The sequence below is a fragment of the Neocloeon triangulifer genome, unplaced genomic scaffold (assembly GCF_031216515.1).
Source record: "Neocloeon triangulifer isolate White Clay Creek 2 clone unplaced genomic scaffold, ASM3121651v1 ptg000011l, whole genome shotgun sequence".
In the NCBI taxonomy this organism is placed as follows: domain Eukaryota; kingdom Metazoa; phylum Arthropoda; class Insecta; order Ephemeroptera; family Baetidae; genus Neocloeon; species Neocloeon triangulifer.
The window spans coordinates 2,091,622-2,119,188 of NW_026775553.1; the positions used below are offsets into that span (position 1 = coordinate 2,091,622).

Below are 27,567 nucleotides of genomic sequence, written 5' to 3' on the forward strand. Positions count from 1 at the left end.
TTCAAACAATAAAACAGCAAGAGGTTCCCACAATTGAATTCGTCGGTGTTGCAATCGCTTAGGGACACTCCTTTTGATCAATCGTTCAATAAATGGCTGATTTGTTGCACCCCGTGCCAATTTAGGGCCATAAAAATGACACTCAAGTGCGATTCAAACGACCCAGCGGGTGAAAATAACACAATTATTGTCATTGATAATCACGTCGGCGCGTGAATAAATTGCGCTGCGAGATAATTTCATTCCATAGCCGATAAAAATATGTGAAGACACTCCTTGCGTTTTGGGCGCGGAGAAATTCTTTTTTTTTCCGATGCGAAAGTTGGTTTCGCCGGGCGTTCGCATTCTCAATTCTTCATTCGCGATGCGATCAAAGCTGCGGCCGCATTGTGTTGATTCGGACACATGAAAAATGGAGAGAAATGGCAGGTGCAGCTTTGAAGCCGCGAGGTCTAATTGGGTGCGCAGCTTTTTTTATCTAATGAACAGATTTGATTCAGTTTTTTTCAATGAATTAAATTGAAATGCTTTTCAGAAATTAATTAAATTACATAAAATCTTGGAAAATTTTATGTTTATTTCAAATTAAAAGCACTTCAGCAAAATATGATGCAAAACTTAAGACAAATAAATTTATTCTCATAATTTTTTTACAAATTTTAGTAAAAAAATAATTATAATACATACATTTTTTAGTCATTCTTAATTTTGATTTGATCTTTCTATAAAATATATGATATTTTATTAATCTTCAAACTACAATAAACATTCAATAAACCAATTTTTTATTATTGCATGAACTTGGTTGAATAGATTACGGAAAAAATCAAAATATAAAGAAAAATGAAGATTTTGAGATTGAAGATCATGGTAGGATCCATGCATGAAGGACCGACCACTCTTCTTCTAGCTCCTCTTTTCTTTCAAACAATAATAAAAGAGCCGACAACAAAGGAAAAAAACAAACTAAAATCGAAAGCGCGTTCCAAACAAGGCGATTCTCTGTTTTCTGGAAATTAAGAGAGTCGTATAATTTGGGAAGGCAAACTTTGTCACAGGTGGGTGTCGGATTACCAAGAGCTTGGAAAGCGCGGTTAATCCAAAGCTCAAAAGCGCATCTCATGCAGCGTAATCGGAAAGTGAAATTACTGTTGCGTACGCGAGCGGCGGTTTTTGCAGCTGCCAGAAATTCGCGTCCTTTGACGTCGAATTGTAAAAGTATTTGTTTGCTCTGGATGTTACGACACCGAGTCTTTCCAGCTGGACATCATCAACGGCGGCACGTAGACCGCCACTCTTGTTATTTAACGCGTGTTTAAAAGCATGAGCGGCGTTTTTGTCAATTTCTTGCTCCAAGGATTTTCCATTCAGGAGCGTGAACGAGTCGATTATCGTCAATGTTATGTCAGGAGAGAAAAAAGTGATGCAATTGATACACTTCCTCATTTATTTCAATAATTTATGTTTTTTCATGATCCAGAATCCAAAAGTTGACTTATTTAATTTGAAATATAAATTTGAAAAATAAATAAATCGTAAAATATTGCAGGTATTTTAAATTTTTTTCACAAATCAACTTATTTCGTTTCTATTTTAGCAAAACATAATTTTTCTTGTGTTTCTAAAAAAAATTGGGGGCACTTTTTTTTTTAATCGGTCACACTTTTGGCAAGGGTCAACCGATTTGAATGAAATTTGGCAGGTCGATTGCTCTTAGGGTGTAAACAAATAGTTTAGAAGGATTTTTGAAAATTCTCAAAATTGCCTATTTTACAGGGGCTCAAAGTTTCTGATTTTGAAAAATGGCGTTTTCAAAAATCGAAAATATCTCAGCTCCTGTTGCAGATAGCGCATAAGTTTATATAAGCAAAATTGTAGGGAATTAGACGCCCTACAACTTTGCTATAGTGACCAAGGTCGTAGGTCAAACCTGAAGGTCATTTATTTTTTGCTCATTTTTTTCAGGCTCTACCAAAGTACCAAGTTAGTAAATTTTTTTGATTCCAAAATAGCCAAAAGTTGCTCCAGTTAGTAATAAACAACATATCAAAATTTGGTGAGACTTATTTTTTTCGTTTTTGAGATATTCCGGATCAAAGGGCAAAAAACGTGGTTTTCCGAGCGTTTTTTGTGCAAAATTTATTTTAAACCTCCATAACTTTTTTCCTGTTAGAATTAGGATTAAATGTATTATGACAAAAAATAATTGCCTTTAATTTTTCTTGCAGGTCATGTATCACACATGGTGATCAGGTCACAAAAAGGCATTGACCCCATGGTGACCTGTGACCTTTTTGAATTTTTTTACGTGTGTGACACATTGATGGAAAGAGGATGTCAGCAGGAGCATTTTGGTACCCGGATTTTTGTTCTAGCATCATTAAAAGTGAAGTTATCATAGATTTTGTGCTGCAAAAGTGGGAATCCGACGAATAAATTATTTAAAAATAGATGTAACTTCACATCTATTGATACTAGAACAAAAATCCGGGTACCAAAATGCTCCTGCTGACATCCTCTTTCCATCAATGTGTCACACACGTAAAAAAATTCAAAAAAGTCACAGGTCACCATGGGGTCAATGCCTTTTTGTGACCTGATCACCATGTGTGATACATGACCTGCAAGAAAAATTAAAGGCAATTATTTTTTGTCATAATACATTTAATCCTAATTCTAACAGGAAAAAAGTTATGGAGGTTTAAAATAAATTTTGCACAAAAAACGCTCGGAAAACCACGTTTTTTGCCCTTTGATCCGGAATATCTCAAAAACGAAAAAAATAAGTCTCACCAAATTTTGATATGTTGTTTATTACTAACTGGAGCAACTTTTGGCTATTTTGGAATCAAAAAAATTTACTAACTTGGTACTTTGGTAGAGCCCGAAAAAAATGAGCAAAAAATAAATGACCTTCAGGTTTGACCTACGACCTTGGTCACTATAGCAAAGTTGTAGGGCGTCTAATTCCCTACAATTTTGCTTATATAAACTTATGCGCTATCTGCAACAGGAGCTGAGATATTTTCGATTTTTGAAAACGCCATTTTTCAAAATCAGAAACTTTGAGCCCCTGTAAAATAGGCAATTTTGAGAATTTTCAAAAATCCTTCTAAACTATTTGTTTACACCCTAAGAGCAATCGACCTGCCAAATTTCATTCAAATCGGTTGACCCTTGCCAAAAGTGTGACCGATTAAAAAAAAAAGTGCCTGGGGAAATTCCAAAAGCATTTAATTTATTTCAATTTGTTGTGTTCATAATTTATTAAAATTAATCAAAATACTTTGCAAGAGTATGAAAAACTTTCCTTTTTTTAATCTAAAGAAATTTAAATAAAAAGATTACATTTTTTTTTCATTTGGAATTCTGGTACTTTACTTTTGCCCTGGATGAAAATTTCATCCACTTTGATTAAACATCAGAACAATCAAAAGTTTCCATTTGCGCCGAACAAAAGGCTGAAAATTTCCCGATGGCGAAATGAGAAACGGTCTTCATTGTCCAATTTCACTTTCCAGCTCCGTTCCGAATCATACTTTTTTTTATTCGCGAGCGCCCGCGGTTGCAAAGAGAGACAAAAGGGCTGTCGTCAAAATATTTTGGCATCAAAGTCACGACGGGCCACACACGCATGCGAGTAATTAACACCACTTTTGTCGTCGCGAATCAACAACGGAAAAAAATCCGACGATCAAATTGACTTTCTCCGGAATTGTCGTCTCCGGCCAGGAACAAAGCGCGCAGACAAAAGGGCAATTACCAAACATGGCCGTCCTAATACTCGAAAGATGCGCCAAAGCTTTTTCACACTCCATTGTGTTCTCAAATTGGAACCACGGATCAGCCAAAAGATGCATATCACTTTACGCCACGTCTGGAGGAATTTTTTCCAAGACCTAATTAGAAAATAATGAACAAGTTTTGCCTTGATGAGTTCGCAAAAAGTTTATTTTTTCTTCAATGAGAAATTTTTAAATTTTAACCTTCACCAAATTGATTTTTACTGTTTTTTTTAACAGATATTAATTTTTTTAAATATGAATTAGCTTATTCAAGAAATGCCATTTCTTACTTATTCATTGAAATATTGTTTTGTGACTTTGCACGAAAGTTGAAAATTTCACTCACATTTATTTGCTTGAGCCAGCAATTTATTCAAGCGCAAAAGTTACTCGAAATTAATAGCACAGGCAGCGTGTTCGGAAGAAGCATAAATAATTTCATTCCAGCTGATTTGCATACACGTTTCTGCGGCTGGTAGGTCGAGAAATTTAAACTATATGAAATTTCTTCTTCAAAATTAGGTCGAGCGGAAATTCCCTAATCGAAGAAAGAAAACTGACCTTTTTCCACGTTTCAAAGGAGATTTTTGCACAAAAGGCTTCGTACCTGAAATCAAACAAGAAAAAGGGTTAATTATTTGGAGAGCATGATGAACTTAAGCAATAAAAAAGCAAAAGGTCGTAAAATCGGTAAAACGCTTAAATGTACAGCACAATCAAGCGGTTTTTTTTGTCTGCCTTTAAATTAGGAAGTTATTTATAAATGTGAGACGTAAAACTTATTAGCAATGATATTTTTTTTTCATAAAACATTTTTAATTGAAATTGAAACAGTTGATAAAAATAAAGTTGTTTTATACTAAAATAATTGTTTTTATTTTATTTTTTTTTAAATAAAATGAGAGGACCTAAAATATGAATATTTATTGTTTTTTTTTTAAATTCTCATTTTGGAACTTTCAACAAGAAAATGCAATTTTTGCGCCAAAGGAAAGCAAACTTTAGCATAATTAATATTTTTAAATTATTGATTGATTAATTTTATTCCGTTTCAACAAAAATTCGTGCTAATTTTTAATGAATGAATGAATTTTGACTGAAACTTTTTCTTTTTACCATAAAAAGTAAATAAATATTTTGGAAACTCGCAATTATGAAGCAGTTTTCTGCTGACCCGAGTTGACAATAAATCAAATCAAGTAAAGAGCGTGAGAATGTTTTTCTCCAATGATTTCGGCTGACTTGCAGAAGGACCATTTTAATTCCAATTACAAAATTTCTTGCAAAAAATTTGTTATATTATTTCGTGAGGCAACTGCTGGCGATGACAGTGCAAGTGGAAAAGCCAAGCAACAACCCCTGACTGGTGCATCAGAGGCAGAGAAAGGCCTGCAAAGATCGCTCCTACTCGAAGGCGAACTTTCTCTCTGGCCGGTGCGTGGAGGCAGTTAAGTAACCACCGTAGTCAGTTTGCACTCGGTGATCACGATGGTGAGGCTGAATGTGCGAAGCGTCTCGCCGGCCGCACACACCTGAACCTAAACACGAACCTCACGTGCCACGAGATATATATTTTGTTTCAACTTTCAAAGTGCAGTTTATTCTTCAAATTCATATCTAGTTTCCAAGGAGCTGAAAACAGTTCATTAGGTAAGTTGCTAATTTTTAATTCCATTAGTTGATTAGGCTCAATATTATTTATTAATTGTAAATTGTTGCAAATAATTATAAAAATTTTTAATTTAAACTAATTTTTTTTACTATAAATCCCCAAATTTATTAGTTTTTGATAAATAATTTTTCTATGAATTTTTAAATCTAAAATTTTTTATAATTTAAAATTATGAATTATTGTGATTTAACTGTTTAAACATTCTTCACAGAGAGTATTATAAAGTTTGGAAAATTAATGAAAGTGATTAATTGATATAAAAGCGGATTGAAATGTGAACCACGTCTCAAGCGCGAAATCATCTGGTCCAACAAACATTCGAAAGCTTTCTTCGCTAACACGTTTAAATTGTCATGATCTTCTCTAACGCGATAAAGTATATTTTTATCTGTGGTAAATACATATATGAATTGAAAGATGGTGAAGAAAAAATGAATGAATATAAAAAATAATAGCAAAAACAAGCATTTTCATCGAAAAATTTTGAAATGCAAATTACAGGATTGGAATTGTTTCATAAAACGTCATTAGGAATAACCTTGACAGGGAGAAATGCAAACGAGCGTTACGTGAGAAAACTTATCAAATTTTATGTCACCAACTATGGGAACTTTTCTAGACAAGAATGAATGAATTTCTCTCTTGTAAGAATCGAGCTCGAAAAAGAGAGAAACAAACAAACGGGAGCAGTCACGTATCCTTTTTGCACGCGTCAATAACCTTGGTTTCGCTTATTCTGACCCAGTCGCCCAGTTTTCCGGTCAGACTGGATCTTCAAGTCTTTCTTTACTGGGACGCTTTTTACTCTCCAATGGAGGAATGTCGAAAATAAGTAGTTGGTTCGCGGTTTATCATTAAAGCGAAAAAACTACTGTTTCCTGTTAGATTTCAAGATTAATTTCAATTACAATAAAAACGGTTTTTATTGAATTTTTTAAGTAAGAAGTGGAAATTAAGATGGAAACGAACCAGTTAAAATTATTTAATTACTTTATTCAAAACAAATAGAAAAAAATTCAATTCAATTTTTGTAGATGATTGTGTTTTTAATAATACACAGAGAGAAAGAAATAATTGTAATAAGTAATCTTTTGGAAAATTAAAATTAATAAATAATTAAACAATGACAAAATTATAATAATTATTTTTTATTATGACTTATTGTTGTTATTTTAGATCTAACAATTGGATAAAAAAATTATCCAGGATAAAAATAATTAAGATTATTTTGTTATTTCTTAATATTTTTACAGATTCTTTATTACAATTACAATATTTCTTTCTATGAAAGATAAAACGTTTTGAAAGAGATAAAATCCAAATGGTGCAAATCGAGATCTGATGTTTATGAAAATGGAGTGAAATCTTGTGTGTATTACATTAAACGATTTCGTTTACCATCAAAATCTGGGTTATTTGAAGCCAGTGGTCGAAAAAATGATACCAACTGAGATAAATTCGAGTGAAACACGCAAAATTAGCCTTGATGCTCGCCTACCCTGACTTTGACTTATACTTTGAATCAAATAGCAGAACTAGGAGAGATGAGACTTAACGAAATCTTCGGCTCAAATCGAAATTATTGCACTACAAACCGCATTTCATTGCCACAGATTTTCAACTTTTGTGGCCAAACAATAATCCAGACAAAGTCAATTTTTTTTTACACACATTGAATTCCTGCGGCGAAATATAATTATATCAATGTTGGTGTTGTAAAAAAACAATGACACAGAAAATAGGAAATTAAAACTCTTTTTTCTTTCGTCCAATAAAATAAATTTTATATAAGGTATTTTTCAAACTTCATAATTAGAAAGAATTAATGACACAACGATTATACAATTTTTCGTTCTGCATGATGGCTTCATCTAGGAAATGAATGAACGCGTTTCTCCACTAATAATCATGCACCGGCGCAAATACCGGTTTTCATCTCTGCATAAAATGCACGTTACCTAACAAGAGTCATTGGAAAAATTCCGAGCAGGTAATCCAAGAAACGCGGCAGCTGCAGCGAGCCAAGTGAGAGTGCATTTTGATTAATTCCCACTTGCGGCTCAAATGCCGCGCTACTTACTTTTGTTATGTAATTATACACGCGCGTTAGAAAGTACAAGTAATGCACTTCTTGCACAATCCAAAGATGCATTTTTTGCGTGCACAAGCATTGAACATTAAATTGCACACTTTATGGGAAAAAATTACTTTTAACCTCATTTCCTTAATATTAATTTAAAAGGTCTCGGTTTAAATCAATCTGCTCAATTATCTTATAAAATATTCATAGTTATAAATGATTTACAATATTATTTTGAAATTAAAATTTAGAATTATGCGTGAAAGATCTTTTAGTAGAAGCTAAAAAAAAATGAAATTACTATGATATAATAAAAAAAAATTTATATTAACAATTTTTAACATGATAATATAAATTGGGATATGTAATTAAATTTTTTCATTTCCATATGTATTTTGAAAATTGGTAGGATTTGTTTGATTATTATTCATTAATATTTTTGCAAACCAAATCGCCGCAATCACTTCACCTCAAAATTTTCATTTTGATCCTAAAATTAATATTTGCAACTCTAAGGTCGCTTTTTACTTATGAATCAAGTCAGAGGTCACATTGCAAGCAAAGTACATTCCCAATTAAAGTTAAACTATTAAAACAATGAATTTGTTCCATTATTTGTCTTGACATTCTGCACAGATGTTGACTATTAATCAAATCAGCTTTTGATTCTCAGCCATCGGCGCTCCTTATTGTGGTTTCAAAAGACCTCAGGAGACAAAGGTCTTGACATTCGAGCGCATAATTATATCAGCGGAACACAATGCAACTTTTGGCAATGGAAGAACACAATGCTCAAGTTTAAAAGATTCGTAGACACGCAATTTCGCTGTTAGCGGAGATTAAAAAGTGCATTTTTATTTTAAGGATGGAATAGTGCGTTGAACCTAAAATAGAGGCGACGCCTGCAGTCTATTATAATTCCTTCAATTATTTGTGTCGATTTTCAAGACAAACTTTCTTCCTTTTACTCGCACAAGTGAAGCCAATTAGATTTTTTCCTTCTTTCTTCAACCGTTTGATACAGAAGCAGATTTTCATCTCAATTTTGGAGATTTTATCTAATAAAAATTTCGCACTTGTCACTCCAATGATAGAATGTGAGGAAATAAAAAGGCGGAGCTGATTTATCGATGAATCAAGCGACAGGTGAAATTTCCTCTCACCGTCGATGCCTTTTTTGCCATAAATTAATCGCTTAGATTGGCTGACAGGGCAGCTAGATTCCTCTTGAGACGCGAACAATTAAAACTACTCGTCCGTTACATTCTCGCCGAAATTCAGCCGGATCCGGCCAAAAACCAACAAGCCATTTCGCAGCTTTCTAATGGGCGAGATACAATGTCCAGATATATACCCACCGAGCAAGAAGGTAAAAGCAAAAGTTGCTCCCAGCCGCGTTTGATTAAAATGACGAGCCAATTGGAAAAAGTCGAATTTTTAAATTTTAGGTAATTGAAACATGGATATTGAAATGGTGACCTAAAATTAGCAGGAATTTGAAATGAGAGCACGCAAGTTGACGTAGTTAAATGGGAATTAGCATTTGGCAAAACTAGTTGCCGAAATTATCAAGCAATATAATTTCTCCACAAGCTAGTCTTTATTTCGTAAGATTAACAACTTATTATGCCAACGCTAGTCTAGTGAGGGTTTTGCATCTATTTTAAAGTAACGGAAAATTTGAAGCAACAAACAAAGTGAAATTTTTAGTGATTCGTTATAATTTATTAGGCTGGTGGAAAATGTAGGTGATGAGGTATTTAATAAAATAAAGACTCATCAAAAGTGTTTAATGCTAATGAGATTTTTAAATTCCATTTATTTAGGAATATTTTAATTCAATTTTTTTTAAATATTATATTATTTAATTATGCTCATATTCCTTATTAAGGCAAATTAAGTTATTAATTTAATATAATTTAATTAAAACATAATTAAGTTACAATGAAAATTTTAGAATTCTTATATTATATTAACTTTTGTAAGAATCGTTAATTAAAAATAAATTAAGATATTTCAATCTTAAGTGTAATTTAATTATTGGAAAATAGAATTACTCCATGCCTATATGTCGGTAAAAACATCAGTTGTTGGTCCAATCAAAGAAATCATCCAATCTTTTGAAGCTTTATTAACTTCCTCACACTTCAAAGGATCGACCTGCACGTCTCACAATCAAGACAGTTTAATTATAATCATTGTTCAATTTCTCTTTCATCTGATCATCTCCCGAGATAAATTTTCAATGTATTTCTCTCGACACCAGAGGGCCTGGCTTAAAAAAACTATCTCGGCCATAAAATAGAAACGCGAGGACGAAGGATTAATAAAATTTCGCTCTCCATTGTGCAGCATGTAAAACATACACAGGCGTCTGAGAATTCTTATATGCAAATCAGTGCGTTAACAAATTAGGAAGTTGCATCTTGAATGAGCAAACCTTGCATCCGCCTTTGAAGGAATTTCCCATGCGATGCGTAATAGGATTTTTTTTTTCAATTTCAGTGCAAATTGATTGAAGAAAAAGAGCGCCACCCACGTTTCTACAGCGGATTCTCACGTGAATTAGAAAAGGAAATTGCTGCGTGTCAAGATTAGACGAGATCTTGTTCGGCACCTGCGGCTTGGGAGGAATCCGTTCACTCTTTGGCTGACCTCGATTTTCTAATGTCTAGGGGTGATTCAGATACTCCAACCGGCTTTCCTGGCTGTGAAATTAAAGCTTGCCGTACACATGAATAGGCAAATAAAACAAAATTCTCGCGGGGGAAATAATTTGAATAAATAACTCTGCACCATTTCCGAGTATAAAGGTTGCTTTATAATTTCCCTGACCAAATTTACGTGTAATTGAAAGTTTTTTTTAAATTACAAAAATTTTTATTTAAAAATACATACATTCTTCATCGAAATCAAATTGCTCAAATTTAAAATATTTAAATTTGGCGTCAAGATAAATAATTGATGAAAATATTGAGGACATCTTAATCTTCCTCACTTGAAATTAATAACGGAAAGAATTTGAACATTTCGATGAAACCAAACAAGTGGTGAGGTCATGAGTTTATAAAGCATTTAGACTCATCTTGACAGAGAAAGTGGCGCGGCGAGTGCGCCAAGAAGTCTTGTTACCTGGCGCGGTGAGAATATTATTTTTTCTTTTTACCTCCGACATGATATTAAATTCCCCACGCGGCGTGAAATTAGTCGTGATCATCCAAAAGTAACTATGAGAGGAGGAAAATAATATTATTATACTCGGAGCACGTCTGGTTAAGAAAGAGTTGAAGAATAGCCGAGATGATGTGACCGAAATTGGATTGGTCAAAGAGTGTGGAAATTATTCGTGCATTTTGTCAACTGAATTGAGAAATAATTTCTTCATTAAAGTTCAAAAGGTATATTTGTTTAAAATAAAAACTGTTTGCAAAAGATACGATTTCCACATTTTTAAAATAACAAAAAGCGTAATAATTGCCCTTTCATTATGACACGTTTCATGCGAAATGCGATCGGAACTTTCACCTTGAATCTCTTTCAAGATTCGGCTGCGGGCGAATTCTTTTGCTTTTGATAATATTCAAGGCACAAAAGAATAATTAATTTACAACTTTCAAAGGTTCATTATGCTGACTTGTCTGCTTATATTAATATTTTTTTGGTCCTCAACGTAAAAAAATTTCTCTCAAAACCAATCAATAAGTCTACAGAATAACTTTGTAATTGCTAAGTGGGCGCGGATGAGCCTCATATTTATATTTATTATATTTTACAATATTTCCGTGGCAGGCGGATACTTTTTTTGGGACTACGCCTCGAAGAAAGTCGAGATAAATCAAAGCTCACTCACCACAATGACCGTCATTTTTGGGAATCCCTTATTTATCAGAAAAAAAGCCCATCAGAAAATATTTATCCACAAATTATTCATCAGAAAAACATGATTTATTTGCCCAAAATGCAATTCTCAGGACTTATGTGAAGAATTATAAGTGAAACAATTAGCAAACAAAAAATAATTTATTTTGTCCTTTAAAAGATTAAAATCATTAATATCAATTAATATCATGAATTATCAAAGAGAGAAAGCATTCCATGAGATGTTTCATCACCTAAAAGGCCAAAAATTTGCTATCACAAAAATAGGTTTATCAAATTCGCTTATAAGAAAATATAAATATACCTTTAAAATTTTACCTTTACCAAACCTTTTACAACAAGTAAAAAAATAAATTTATAACGTTTGAGTTTCTTGTTTTAGGATTTGTGACAAATTTTCTGTTAAAAATGGTGAAAAAATTATTCTTCTAAAAATAAAATTTATCGGTGAATCGAGACGAAGAGGAAGCTTAATTACGACGCGGCAGACAGGAATTTCGCAAGTCCCATTCATTACACGAGCACGTGTGCACGCAAAGGTCAGCCCGACGAGACTCACCTTTCCACTTTCTTTCCCACAATTATTCGAGCAATTCTCCTCCATATCAAATTTACACATTCAATTAGATACGCTCGTCGTCGCTGAAGAGGAATCTAATCATATTTTTTTTGCAGACGATTTTTGAACCAACAAGACTTTTGGGCGGACAAAAGGCAACACAAGAAGTGGTGCTCGACGAGTGTTTATTTAGCCTGCCGGAATTTATTTTCATTGTTGACGTGAATTGGTCCCTGATTTTTTCAAGTATGGGTTTATTTTTTCAAGAAGCACTCATAAAAAAACTGGTGCCAAATAATGGCAAAATACTTGTGAAAGTTGCATTCTTTTGATAGAAAAATCAAATTAATTTTTATTCAGAAATGTACAATAATTATTATTACTTAAGTTTTCGGTTCAAAATGCTTTCGAAACCCTTTCAAAAATTTTATGCTTCTTTTTATTCTTGATGCGTGTTTGTCTAAAAACTTACGAGACAGTTTGGCCGATTAAACAAACACGCAAATTCCTAGGTTGGCCAACAATTAAGGCTCCGTTGCAAAGTGCAAACAATTTTGAATGGATGGGCTAGAAATTTTGGAGAAGAGTGCGTTGCGTCAGACAAAACCTTGATCGTTGGCCTAATAGGCAAATGAACTGCACACGTCGTGCCCGCCCGAATTGGACGAGGAGCTCAGCTAGTTGGGGTCAAGTGGCGTGTTCAAGACGTAAAAATTCGGTCATGTTGATCAATATCGTAATTCTTGTGCACAGATTTGGCGAAAACAGTCTTTTTCCCACGCAGAAGATCTGCAGTTTTGTGTTTCACTCAAAATTTCAGAAGTATAGTTGTTTTTTAATTTTTAAAAAAACAATACAATAAAAAATTAGCGAAATTAACTCTATGATATTTTCATTTAATTTTGCAATCTATTGCTGAAAACTTTTTACATAAATTGATCGATATAAATATATATTTCAATCATTAAATCCTTTATTAAATATGAAAAAATCGTTATTTTCTTATTATTTTAATTAAAATAAATAAATAAAATTTGCCTCTAATCTGCCTCTAATTATTTCTAGTAGATTGTCTGTTTACTAATAAAATATAAAAATTTTTGAGCTAAAACACCAAGAAATAACTATTTTATTTCATAAATTTAAACGCTTAAAGAAGGAAGGACTTAAAATAAGAAAATTCATATAAAGTCTCAAAACAACAACATAATATATAATCTTTAAAAATTTAATTCAGAATAATTAATTTATTTTCATGTATTAAATTAAAATAAATAAATCTGCAAATAATATAAAGGCTTTCATCAGTCTGATAAATTTCATGTATTTTTTTTAAATGAGTTGATAAGTCAATTAAATTATTTCGTGCGAGATTCGTAATTGGATTCGTCGTCTACATTTAAAATTGCAAACGGATATTTGTTTTCATATCTCGTGTCTAGGATAGAGTTTGGTGGAAAGCGTGCGGCTCATGTTGCATAATTAATTAACGCGCAGCCCCTAGAATTTGCACGCGATTCCAATTATCTGTTACGGCAACTTTTGCCAAGCTACTCTCCTTTTCCTTTTCTGTGACGCTCTTCTGACGAAAGCGAGACAAACAAAAGCCAAGGCTGCGAATTTCTGGCCCACTCGGCCAACAATTGAAAAATGTCAAAACTCTCCAGTCGCATTGAACATTTAAATTTCACCCGTGATGCGGCAGTTTTAATTTCAATCGGTCAGAAATTGCGACACATTTCAGATTCGATTTGGTTCGGATGACTGCGTACTTTTTTCCATCAAGAGATTTTTTCTGAAAATTTTTGCACCACTTTCACGCCGATGATAATCTTCATAGGAAGAAAAAACATTGAAAATCGATCTCATCGGCTTTTGTGCTTTTTTTATAAGGCGGTGAAAGGTGTCCGGCTGTGCATCCTTGCTGAAAATTGCGCTGGAATAAGAAATTATGCAAGCGTTTTGCGTCAAGTGCACGCGGCTCTTAATTTCTGACGCGAAAAAACCACGGACGCGCGTCGGCCGACAAGAATAATGCATTCTTCTGCTCAGAGCCATTCAAATCTACTTCCGTGTTAACTCTAAAAACTGGAACAAAGTTAAAGCTGGATTAAATAAATAACATGAATTTGTTGAGAAAATCTTTGCTCTTATGATTGAAATAAAAGCTTCTCAATAAGATCAATTTTTTCATGACTACTGAATATTAATTTTATTTTTTAATCTTAATTTGGGTGATATGAACGTGATTTAGTGAAATTTTCATCAATTTTGGTCCGGCAAATGTTGAGAACAAAATTATTTTATAAAATTACCATAAGAAACAATTATAAATTTTAAAAATTCTGTTCTCCCAATAAATTAAAATTTTCTTAATATGTCTCCTTGAATCTAATGTAGGGAAAAATTAACCAACAAAATTTTTTCAGGCAGTTTTTTTTTGCAAATGCCTTACTTTAATTTATTTTGCAAGTTTATAAACAATTTGACACATAAACAGCTAATTTTGTTATTTTAAAATATAAATTCTTTGAAAGAAATATATGCGGCCTGGTGCTATTTAAATTTAATTTGTATGTTCCGCAATCTTTTCAAATTTCGAAAGTATACGGATAAATAATGAGATCATTCATATATTTTAACAACCTTCGGAGAAATTAACAATTCTCAGAGAGACGCTCCAGATTAGTTTCATAAATACGCGGAGTGAAAAGTCATAAAATCAGCAAACGCCGCACGCACGTTACATTCTCCTGCCATTGTTTGCACTTTGTTTGCTTTGCTTGATGACTTGCGACTGCCAACAAAAGCAGTGAAAGGAACGAATATAAATTGTTATTGCTGATAATGATTTCGATTCAATCAATCTCTAAAATTGCAATAGTTTTTTGATGCAACAAAAAAAAACAAGAAAATTTATATGTTGACGTCATAGGTTGTTGTCTAATTAAAAGAAATGCAATGTGGTGACGGCGATGACGACGCAGATCGCCGCGAAAAGTGAGTCATTACGGTGTCGGTTTTCGGCGAGACGAATGTGCAACAATGACTTTCCGAACTGGCAGTAATTACACGCGACGGCATTGCTCTTTATGATTCGGCAAATATTTGACAATGGAATTAGCTTGGCCTATTGTTGCGAAATGATAAATGAGGCAAGGACGTGACCTTCGTACTCAAAAGGGTTTACAAGAGAAATTAGCAAGTGTCATTATATAAAAATCGCACGAAAGATTAAAAGTCTGATGAATTTTCTAAAATTTAAAAATTCACATGGAGTTTCTTATTTTTTAGTATTACTTTTTGTAATTTATTAAATAGAAAATTATTAAAAGCATTTCGCGCGTTTCCCAACTTTTAATCGTTAGACCTTTTTGCACATTATGAGGAGCTAAATTACTTTCATCGCTACAGCTAATGAAGCTAATAATCGCCTTCTGCGTTAAAAGGCTTTCTTTCTTTCTTTCTTTCTTTCATTCAGCCCATTGATCACAATCAAAAGTGAACAGGTGCGGCTTCTTTAACCTTTTATCTGTTGATCCGCTTATACTGAGAACGGCGGAGGATTGATTCGCAATTTGCTACACTTTGGTTTTTCTCCAGGAAATAAAACTATATTTTTTGTAAATAACACTTTCTATACAGACAAAAGATTATAAAAAGTCAACTTTAATAAAAAAAAAAAAACACAAAGCACTCTATACTTTTAAGGAGAGGTGTGATTTGGAGAAGAAAGAAAGAATCAAAGAAAGAAAGCGTCCGTCGCGAAAAGAAACTCGATATAATTGCATATGATTATTGTAGATATGCCGAACGTAAACTACATAATAATCAAGCAACGCGCCAGAGAGGCATTTCGCGCCAATTTCTCTTTTGCGATGAACGGCGGCGACAAATGAGAATTAATTTTATTAAACTTAAAAACTTCTCAATAAGATTAATGTAAATTTTTATGTTGACTGACCAATTGATTTTGTTTTTCCACCTTAATTTGAGTGATTAGAACGTGATTTTGTCAAATTTTTATCAATCCAATTTTGAGAAACAAAAATTATTTTAGTTAACAATATTAAATTTAAAAAAATTCAGTTCTCCTGATGACTTAAAAACAAACCTAATGTAGAGAAAAATTACCATTAAATTAATCAGGACGTTTTTTCCCAAGAAAAATCCTCTCTTAAATTCATCAAAATCAATATTATAATTTTTAATATTATTATATTTTTTATAAATGAATTATTATTAGATATAGAGGCGTGAATAGATTTCTAAAATAAATAAATGCTTCACGAAATGTGCATTGACCGTATCTAATTCTCATTGTCATTCGATGCAAAATGGTTTGCTAATCATTGAAACAAAACAAAAATCGCGCGACGCCTTGAGCTTTTTATTCGGCTGATTGGGTCCGTTGGAGGATCGGCGGCCGCACCAGAAAGCGTGGTTGCCTGTGATGAAGGTCAAGATCCAGCAAACTTTCATTAAAAACCAACAGGAGCCGGCCGAGAGTGAAATTTTGAAAGAGAAAGGACCGCCGGCCGCAAAAACTTGTCGGCTCTGCACAAATTCGTGTGTTATTTGGTCGCCACCACGCGAGAGCTGCCGCGAATCTTTCTTTCTTTCTCAGCCTCTAGAAACATAATCAATTCATTCTTCTTCGCAGCCTAGATTTTTTTTATTGTAAATAGCCAGAGGCTCCGTTCGATTCGATTCAGACTGGAAGAAAAAACAATACAACAATAAAATAAAATAAAAGTGGAAAAATAAATTTTCCATGACAAAAGTGTAAATTGTTAAATGATACTTGGCAGATTTGCTCACAACTGATCATTTATAAATAAGAAATTGAGCAAATCTTTCCGCTTTTAACAATTATTTACACAGAAATGGTAAATTTTTCCAAACAAACAAAAAACAAGGATTTCCTTGTTCTCTAGACGCAAAAAGTCTTTACAGAATCAACTCTCGGTGCTAATTAGCAGTTGCAACGCGACTAACTGGATAGACAAATAAATATTACTACTGGTCTACTTAAAAGCTGCGGAACCTTATGGTGGGTCACCATGCACGGGGAAAATAGAGACGCGACCAGAGAGTGCACGTGGCGATGAATGAATAAAAGAAAGAAAGCACCTGTGGCTGAAACACTCACGCGAGACCAGAGAGATTTATATGAGAGACAAGACGACTTCGGTGTGGCCAAATCTGACCTCTGACTTTTCTCCTTTCTTTCCCTGGGGCAAAATTAACAAAATGTGAAGCATTCTTTGTTAAAAAGTTTATAGATAAAAAAGACAATTAGTCAACAAGGATGACAAATTTTTACATTTATTCCACCAAATTCCATCTCAAATTTGTGCAATATCCTCCACAAAAACTAACAGTTTAGGCCATGAGGATCATTTTTACAAATAGAAAATTGGGGGTCGACTCGTACATTTTTTAGAAAGGTATGATTGAAAGTTTGGTGGTTTTTTGCATTGTTCTCGTTTATGAAAAAATTAAGCTAATTTTTGAGCTCTTGGGATTAATTAATTTCCGGTAACAAATATCATCTTAGCTCATATTTTGCTTTTCAAAATACCGAAGTAATGAAAAATTCATATTCAAATCCAGGGTTTCTGAGCATGAGCTGCTCGCGAGCAAGATTGAGCAAAATTTTGCTCGCGAGCACCATTGAGCACTCCTTTAGTGAGCATGCTCGCGAGCAGATGCTTGCGAGCACCCCAAAAGGGAGCATGCTCGCGAGCAGATATAGGGGAGCACTCCTGAGGTGAGCAGGAGCAGGAGCAGAAATTAGGGAGCACTTTTTAGAAGTGAGCAGGAGCAGAAGCAATATTAACTAAAAATGCTCGAGATGCTCCTTCTGCTCACATTTGCTTTAAAAATTTTACTACAATAACAGAATTTCATACTAAATCTATACTGTATACTGTGAGATCAACAAAAACCAGTGGAGGACGCTTTAGAATCGCAATGCATTAATCCTATGCTCTGACGCTCCGCCTACACCCCTTTCAGCCCTGAGTTCGACCTGCTGCACCTTATGTGCTCCTGGCAAACCTTCAGTCCTCTAGAGTCTTTTCCGCTGTACATAATTTATAAAGAGCTCAATCTCCTGCTTCATATTTATGTGCTCCTGGCAACAATTCGTCTTTTTAAATAATAATGAAATTATTTTATGGAAACAATTTTATTATTTTAATTATATTAAATTTTTTTATATGGTCTTAATTTGGTATCAAATTGATGTATTTGAATTTTGCTAAATTATTTCGGCGTAATAAATATTCTTTCAGAATAAATTAAAAACCTACATGCCGAATTTTCATATCAAACATGAGCATGACACTGCTTGGGAGCATATCGCAGGAGCAAAAATTGCTCGGAGCAGCATTGAGCACTCCTTCAGTGAGCATGCTCACGAGCATCTGCTCGCGAGCACCCTGAGAGGGAGCATGCTCGCGAGCAGATGTAGGTGAGCACTACTGAGGTGAGCAGGAGCAGGAGCAGAAATTAGGGAGCACTTTAGAAGTGAGCAGGAGCAGGAGCAAATTAATTTGAGCACCTGAAAAATTTTGTGCTCAGAAACCCTGTTCAAATCTAATGTGGCCGCTGGAGATAAATAAGGGTTTACTAAAACTGCTGCCAAATTAATTAAGGAAAAGATTTTTTAATTTTCTCGGTAGGAGGTTGAAACTTATAAATCAAGGCATCTTTTCATAATGGTCACCAAGTCTCTTGGTCAAAAAACCCTGGCATAAGGTCAAAATATAGATTTTAATGCCCCTTCAAAATTCAATAAATATGAGATAGCAAAAATAAAAATTCAAAATTTTCAATTCTTTTGTTCAAGCCATTTTGAAAATATCATTGATTTTAAAATAGCGTTAGAATGACTGAAAATAGTCTGTTCTGAGGGGTTCAAAATTAGAATAATTGTTTTTTTTTTCAAATACATTGTGTGGGTTTTATGTCTCCAATTCAAAATTGACGAAATTTAAAAAATTACCATGGTTCCCATAAAATATTCTTGAACATCGATAGTCTATTTTCAATATAATCCTTGCCTTTCATTCTTAGACATTATTTATTGCATAGATTGTAAAATAAATTAAGAATTAAATTTTTCCTATTTTCAGTTTTTAAGAAAATAAAAATTGTCTATGTAATAAAAACATAATTGTTTTTGAATGTTTTCTTTCGTAATTTTCCAACGTTGGACCAAAACTTGTTGAAATTTTATAGGAAAAGAGGCCATGGCTTATAGGCCACCTTTCATTGAATCGAGTTTTTGTTTACTTTCAATTAATTTTTTTCTACTAATCGATTGTCATGTTTGTTGCAGGTGTCTTTATGAGCCGGAGGGAAGAATCGTGACGTAGGTTGGCCGCCCGTTGACCCGCCGCAATGGTGTTCGCCGTGTCGGTGGTGGTGGGCGCGATCAAGACGGCGACCGCGCTCGTCGGCGGCGCCTTCTGGTTTCTGCCGACGTTCATGCTGGCCTTCGCCTACTACAACTACGAACTGTTCGACCCCGAGAACCGGGTCATCAACGTGCAGCAGCTGCGCACCGAGTACGACTTCATCGTGGTTGGGGGCGGCTCGGCGGGGGCGGTGGTCGCGTCGCGCCTCTCCGAGATCGCCCAGTGGAACGTTTTGCTGCTCGAGGCCGGCGGCGACGAGACCGAATTGTCCGACGTGCCCATTTTGTCCCTCTACCTGCACAAGAGCAAGTTCGACTGGAAGTACATGACGCAGCCCACCAGCTCGGCATGCTTGGTGAGCACGATTTTTGTTTATAATTTTTTTCAAAGAAAGACCTACTTTTTAATTAGCTCCGTATGCATAAAAATTAGATTTCATACACGAAGGAAGCATGAAAATCGCAACTTTATTTATTTGGGATGGAACTGCTGGACCTTGGTTTCCGCGAAAGTGAAATTGTCTAGCGAAGTATCCCGTGGCATAGAGAAACCTACACATCTCGCAGAATAATTTAATAATGCCCCAAGTGTGCGCTTATATAGTTAGTGATTAATCACCATTTCTTTTAATGGCAAAGCAGGTTCTGAAAAAAAATACCTGCGAGCAAAAAAAACCAGCTGTGGTTGAAATGTGCTGTGCAAAGATTTAATTTTAAAACTACGTTTATAAAAAAAAGAAAATCATGAATTACGTCAAATTTAACTTTTAATTTAATTAATGAAGAATTTTACTGAAAAGTGTTGTTTTTTTTTGGCAATTTATCGCTTTTTAAATTTTAAATAACTTCCTTTCTCTCAGGAAATAATATGGTTTGTAATGGTAATAACTCTTGGTAAAATAGATTGAGAATTTATTGCTCATTTCAGAGAATTGCGCGCATCTGTTGCAGTCGTAAAAGTCTCCATTACGTTGCCGCCATCAAAATATTAGTAATTTAAAATCCCCAACAGAGTCGAATTTCAGCATCATCAAGAGCGATCACGAAAACGCGCAGGTGTTGAATAATACTTAATGGACTTAATGATTCAATTACTTTCGCGCGCTTTTGGCCTGTTGCCAAGATTTTGTTTATTTGATTAGCCAAGAGCGTGGGTGGCGCGGCTGTCAAGTTTATGTCACAATGTCAGGTTACATGATTGTGCGCCACGACAAAGACGGTCTCGTTTTGTTCCACCTGCAATTTTTTCTATTCAAATGACACGATTCCCAGGTTGCGATTTCAGTTGGATAATAATACGAGGTGTCAACTTGTTCTTGTTCTCAAAGCGAGGATAAAAACATTACACGTAATTTAATTTTAATTGCGTTTAACACGCAAAATTCATGGCTATTCTTAAAATAAATTGCAATTAAAAAGTGGAACTTCATCTACATTATACTTTTTTTTAAATTTATAACAAATTTTCACTTCTTCAATCCAACCCAAAGAATTAAATTCTCTTATGAAATCCTACATAATATTTTAAATATTGCAAACTTTTATAAGACATAATTACACAAATATAAAGCCTATCAATAAAATAAAGAAATATTTCAACGTTCATTAATATAGGTTTTTGTTAAATGTATTTTAAAATAATTACAATCTATCTTTATTTTGTTCTAGAAACTCTGATAATATTTAAAATAATAAAAAAAATTATCAAATCGTTTGAAAAATATCTACTAAAGCATATTTATAATTTATGATTTTTTTATAATACATTTCAAACTATGTCTTGCATACTAAAAATGATTGAAATTAACGAATGAAATTTGAATTTTGCAGGCGATGGAAGGGCACCGGTGCAGTTGGACGCGCGGCAAGGTGCTGGGGGGCTCGTCAGTGCTGAACACGATGCTGTACGTCAGGGGCAACAAGCGCGACTTTGACGAGTGGGCGTTGCAGGGCAACCCCGGCTGGAGCTACCAGGAGGTGATGCCCTATTTTTTGAAGTCGGAGGACCAACGCAACCCGTACTTGGCGCGCAACAAGTACCACGCGGTGGGCGGGCCGTTGACGGTGCAGGACGCGCCGTACAACACGCCGCTCAGCGTCGCCTTCATCCAGGCCGGCCAGGAGATGGGCTACGACCACGTGGACATCAACGGCCGCCAGCACACCGGCTTCGCCAACTTCCAGTACAACATGCGTCGCGGCTCGCGCTGCTCCCTGGCCAAGGCCTTCCTGAGGCCGGTGCGCCTGCGCAAGAACCTGCACGTGGCGCTCTGGTCGCACGCGACCAAGGTCCTCATCGACCAGCAGACGCACAGGGCCTACGGCGTCCAGTTCCTCCGCAACGGACGCATCCAGACCGCACTCGCACGCAAGGAGGTCATCCTTAGCGCTGGTGAGCCAATACTGATCACTCAAATCGTTTACACCCTTCATTAATTAAGGGTTGAGACGGCGAGATTTCACCCTCTTTTCCCGCCAAAATTATTTAAAACAAGATAAGTCCGTCTACAGTTAATCACAATATTTTTGTTTAAAAACTTGTACAAATTGAGATGTTATTTCTAATAATTTTGGCGGGAAAGGATACAATTCTATTTTTGAAACGTTTTATCACTTTTATCTCCATTTCACCATCAACCATGAAATTCTAGCTCATTTTAGCTCCTTTTAAATTATAAAAATAATTTCTGAAGACGGTCTTTAAGTTTTTTATTTCTACAAATTTAAACCTTTCCATTTTTTAGGAGCCATAAACTCGCCGCAGCTGCTGCTTCTGTCCGGCGTGGGCCATCAAGAGCACGTGAGCCAAATGGGCATCACCCCTATTCAGGATCTGCCCGGCGTCGGCAACAACCTGCAGGACCACATCGCCATGGGCGGCCTCGTGTTCAAGATCGACAAACCCGTCAGCCTGGTGATGTCGCGCACCGTCAACATCAACTCGGCCATGCGCTACGCCTTTTACGGCGACGGGCCATTGACCTCGAGCGTGGGCATCGAGGTGGTCGGATTCGTCAACACCAAGTACCAGAACGCGACCGAGGACTGGCCGGACATCGAGTTCATGATGACGTCGGCGTCGACGCCCTCGGACGGCGGCACGCAAACCAGAGTTGCGCACGGTCTGAGGGAAGATTACTACCAAGAGGTGAGTTGGCAAATCTTAAAATAACCAATGCTTCAGCCAAACAAGATTCGGAACAAATTCCAAACTGAATCTTTACCACTCAAAATTCTCAAAAACAAATGTTTATTCTTCAGTTTTACTTCAATGGTTTTAGAGTCCAGGGAAATTATTTTACAAAAAAATGTTCCAGACAAAAGTTGTAGACAATTTAATTCTGCACATTTTTTATATTCACCACTTTCTTCTAAATCAAATAGGAAACACGCTATAAAAGAAGGAATGTTGGAAAATGTGGTTTTCTTCACTTTTCACATGCACCGAAAACAAATATTTGACTTTTGCCCCTAAAATTTGAAATGCTTGCATAAGATTTCTCTAAATTGGCATGATCAGGCGATTTTGAGCATTCTAGGCCTGAATTTAATGTTCACCCATATAGTTAAAATTGAGCAAAAAAAAAAAAGAAAAAAAGAAAAAACATATTCTTCAACATTCCTGTTTTTGTGGCGTGATTCCTATTGGATTCAGAAGAAAGTGGCAAATGCAAAAGATATGTAGAATTGAATAAACTACATAGCCGACTTTTATTTCAATATTTGACGAAAAATTAAAGAAAATTCGGTTCTAATAATTTGGTTTTTTGCAAAAACTGGATATTATCCACATTTCTTTCAATTTTAATTCAAAATATATATTATTTTTTAGGTTTATCGCGAGATCAGCAGCACAGACGTGTTCGGCATCTTCCCCATGATCATGCGACCGAAGAGCAAAGGGTTCATCCGGCTGAAGAGCAAAAACCCAAAGGACTACCCGCTGATGTACCACAACTACCTGACGCACCCGGACGACGTCAGGGTGTTGGTGGAGGGGGTGAAGGCGGCCGTGGCCGTCGGCGAGACGCAGACGATGCGTCGGTTCGGCGCGCGTTTCCACCGAAAGGCGGTGCCCGGCTGCGAGAAGGTGCCGCTGTACACGGACGCGTACTGGGAGTGCGCCCTGCGCCAGTACACCATGTCCATCTACCACTACTCGGGCACGGCCAAGATGGGCCCGGCCAACGACCCCGAGGCCGTGGTCGACGCGCGCCTCCGCGTGTACGGCGTGCCCGGCCTCAGGGTCATCGACGCGTCCATCATGCCCACCATCACCAGCGGCAACATCAACGCGCCCGTCGTCATGATCGGCGAAAAGGGCGCCGACATGATCAAACAAGACTGGGGCGTCGCCATCAACGTCACCGAGTGGCATCCCTGAGACAATCTCGTCACTTATTTATTTGTGCAGACATTCATTTAGTGGCCAAAAATTACGCGTTTTAAGTTTTTGTGTTGTTTTAGATGTGATGGGGCTGGAATCTTTCGGCGTTTCAAATCATCGCTAAAATTAGAGTTTTGATTTACTGGAAGTTTCTAGTTCCTTTTAAGACCCACTTTGGTGATTTTTATTACTCTTTATTCTGAAAGGTTGCCAAATTTTTAGATTATATTGTAAAAATATTTGTTTATATTCCAAACTTTTGAGAGTCGCAATCACAAGAAAACCTAATTCAAGTGAAAAAAATAGAAATTTATAATTTAGGCGGTTTGGTAAAAAACTTCAGCTTTAGGTCACTGGTGGCGCTGCGATCGCTGATTATTGCCAAGTTTAATAGAAAAATCAGCGACCGTAGCACCGCCAGTGACCAAAAGCTAAATATTTTTGACCAAACTTACTAAATTCTCATAATTTTCGCGCAAATTACTCAAATTAAGTTTTCTCGTGGTTTTCACGCAACGATTTGGAATTTTAACATAATCTTTTTACAAGATATACTCAAAATTTAGCAATTTTGTAGAATAAAGTGCAATAAAAATCATTTGATTGGGTCTTCAATTATCATTGTTTAGAGTAAAAACGTGTTGAACTACCTTATTTTTCTACTTAAGATGCGACTGAACTAGGCGTTGTAGATTCTTAATAGTTTTGTAAACTACGACGTGCCTTTTTGACGGATATTTAAGCAGGAAATCATCAGGTGCAATTTTTATTGTCTATTTAAAACTCCTTGGAATTTTGTTAAATTTTGTGCCAGTGGCGTCTACTGCGGGCAGTCGCGAGATATGAAAGCGTTCGTCTACTTTCTTACGCGCGCGCATTTTGGCAGCGCCTTTCATTATCATACACGCGCGAATTGAAATTAGCAGGTTTATCTCGCACCGTCCGTGTGAATCTTAAAGCGGCACTTTCCCTCTTTTTCTCCAACTAAACCGATCAAATTTTAGTTTCCGAGAATTAATAAAAGCTCAAAACTTTTTTTAATTGTGTCAAGTTGGGTTCTTCTTTAAAGTGTCAAGGCTCGTTTAAATTAAAAACGATCCTCTTGAATTATTACAAATGAGACATTGATTGATTGTTTCGATGAAAAATTCGTTTCGCTCCGTAGACGCCATTCGCCACTTTCATAATAACGGAGGTGTTGTTTCGATTTATGTTTCACCTGTGCTGTGACGCAACCGATAAAGCCATTGTTGCGGCAATTCCATAGACGAAGAAGTATAACATTAATAACGATCCAAATGAAATCGCGGAGCCCACAAATTTGAGTTTCAATTGTTTCCATCTCGAAAGAAGATAAATGCGCGCAATCTGCTCTTGAAAGATCTGCACGATTTGTCAATTGGGAAAAAAAACAACTAAAGGCATTTTAACAACGCCATCGCGAGGTGTTTCATTGTAATAAAAATAAAAATACAACCCTATTAATCATTTATTAATAAAAAATACTAAATAATTCCTTGTTTTCGGCACAAAACAATAGAGATGGAAACCATTGATGCAAATATACCGATTTTTTGCGTACGTCATTTTTATTTTGCACCGTGTGCATCATTTGGCAAATGAAAGTTTCAGTAGATCGTGCCGCGCGATTTCTCTCATCAACTGGAGCTGTGCTTTTTCAATTACTTTTTTTTACAAAGTTAGCTGGACAAGTGCAGCTCATTTCTCCTTAATCCCCGAGTACATAAACTGCCGCAGATGTTACAACAAACTCGCTTCGTTTGTATAATAATAATTTGATAATCCTGCTGTGATGAATATTATACTTTAAATTATAAGCTGATTAAATATACTTTTTGCCACTTGAAACAATCGGCTAGAGAGAGTGTTCATTTGTGTGTGTGTGAGTGAGCAAGTGCATTAAGCCTCCATTAAGGGAAAAGTTGGCATAGTTAATTAATTAAATAGTACGAATCGCTCTCGGCTAGAGTGCACAACATTAGATGATAATGGCCTGCCCTGGGAACTTCCTCTTTGCGTGTGTGACTATTACGAATGTTATGCAAATTGAACAAACAAAATTAAGTGCCACGTTTGAACAAACTTCTATAAACGCTCACATACGTCTTGTATTGATAATCATGTTATTTTTATTGTATCTATTCTGTGTGAATAATATATGAAAACTTTGTAAGAAGAAGTGTTGGGTGCAGTTTTCTAATAAAAACGTGCAGAGTAAAAATTTTATGCGTTTAATTCTTCTCCACAATCTAAGATTTAAAAAAATCATGAAATGAAAAACGAAAAAATTTCCAAAATGTTTTGCGTGTAGAGGATCCACTGATATAGATACAATTTTGCGATTCGCCACGCACATACACAAGAGCAAATTGGCTAAAAAAAAAACAGAGATGATTCAACACTAATTCATAACCAAATTTTCACGCTTTCGATTTGTGCTATTTTTATACTTTTACTAAAAAAAAGTACAATTTAATGGAGACATCCTCAAAAAGTTCCCTCAATTTTAATTTTTTAAATTAAGATATTTTAAATTAATGCCAATTAAAAAATAAACATCAATATAAATTGCTATTTTTACCAATAATTATTTGTGTAAAATTTGAATAGTAGTATTTTTAATCATTTCATTTTAAAATATCTCCACATTTCAATTTATTCCATTTCTGAATATGTTAAGCGTCGCGTCCTCTATGTGTCACTGAGCGAAAACTTTCCAACTCCGCTTTCACCGGAGATGTTTTAGTTCATAACCATCCCGACAGGTGTAAGTCATGGTTCAATCCCGTCGAGCTTTGCCAAATTTCTTTCTTTCTCTTTGCCATAAATTTATTTATTCTCTTCAATGCCGAGATTGCTTCAAAAGCGCTTTTGACTTTCAATTCCTGCACATCCAAAAGCTTTTGAAAGCAAGATCTGTCTGCCTCGCGGTGAATTCAGTTAACGACGCAAGTCTTGTCTGTCAGTACTTACGGTGAGATGAAAGTGCAGTTAAAAGCGAGATCTTACCTGGAACACAAGTAAAGTACACGTCGAATGAAAAGGACGGTGAAATTCCACAAAAGAAATTATTACACATGAAAGTGAAAAAATCAGAGGTACATTGAAATAAAAAAAATTGACAAAATGAGAGCAATAACACCGCAAGCCATGACCTATCTCAATTTTAATTCAAATTTTCTTATCGAAGTTAATCTATTATTTTAAACAGCTTAATTTCTTCGCAAGCACTAGATTATTATAACTCAACAAATAATATACATTTTTATTCAATTAAAACTCAATTTGTTTATTTTTCTCCAAACAAGTCAGAACAATCAATTGTGCAAAATTGGTTGGGAGAAAATAGGCTCACAGTGCTAGTGAACAACTCAAAAACTCATAGCCCGGGCCGCGATAAATACCAAACTACTCGCCGCACTGCAGCCTAAACTACGGGAAAAATATTTATAATCCAATCTGAAGTGAGATAATTCCCAGGCCGCCTCTCCCAAATAATCCGCATCATAATTTAACAAAGAAGGTCTACTTAGGTGCTGGCTTAGAACGCACAATAGTTTATGTGATAGTATCGCTCTCATAAATGCGTAGAGTAAATAATATGTTGTTAGGGCTGACGGTCTCATTTAAATGAGACAAGGTGATGGCTGTGATGAGTTTTTAACAAAATAATATAAATATAGTATAATTCATTGCTTCTATATGAAAATAATAAACAGGACCGATAATTATTTTTATTGTTTAATTGAGAAACATAA

General features: G+C 35.3%; 2 protein-coding genes across 2 annotated transcripts in view; one reads left to right on the forward strand and one right to left on the reverse strand.

Annotated features, from left to right (window-relative positions):
- The window catches only part of LOC132195930 (flotillin-2), a 104,915-nt gene that overhangs the window by 32,408 nt on the left and 44,940 nt on the right, over positions 1-27,567 (reverse strand). The window lies entirely within an intron of this gene.
- On the forward strand, positions 5,251-26,022 carry LOC132196074 (glucose dehydrogenase [FAD, quinone]-like). Its single transcript, XM_059618476.1, has 5 exons — positions 5,251-5,435; positions 19,324-19,757; positions 21,232-21,793; positions 22,146-22,549; positions 23,234-26,022. Exons 2-5 carry the CDS (start codon positions 19,386-19,388, stop codon positions 23,783-23,785), a joined length of 1,890 nt encoding a protein of 629 aa, XP_059474459.1. The 5' UTR covers positions 5,251-5,435; positions 19,324-19,385; the 3' UTR covers positions 23,786-26,022.

Excerpts from the sequence above, each read along its gene's own strand:
- LOC132196074 (XM_059618476.1), top strand. The coding sequence starts at position 19,386 with ATGGTGTTCGCCGTGTCGGTGGTGGTGGGCGCGATCAAGACGGCGACC. Across the intron at positions 19,758-21,231 it reads CCACCAGCTCGGCATGCTTG|GCGATGGAAGGGCACCGGTG; the intron begins GTGAGCACGATT and ends TGAATTTTGCAG. Across the intron at positions 22,550-23,233 it reads GGGAAGATTACTACCAAGAG|GTTTATCGCGAGATCAGCAG; the intron begins GTGAGTTGGCAA and ends ATTATTTTTTAG.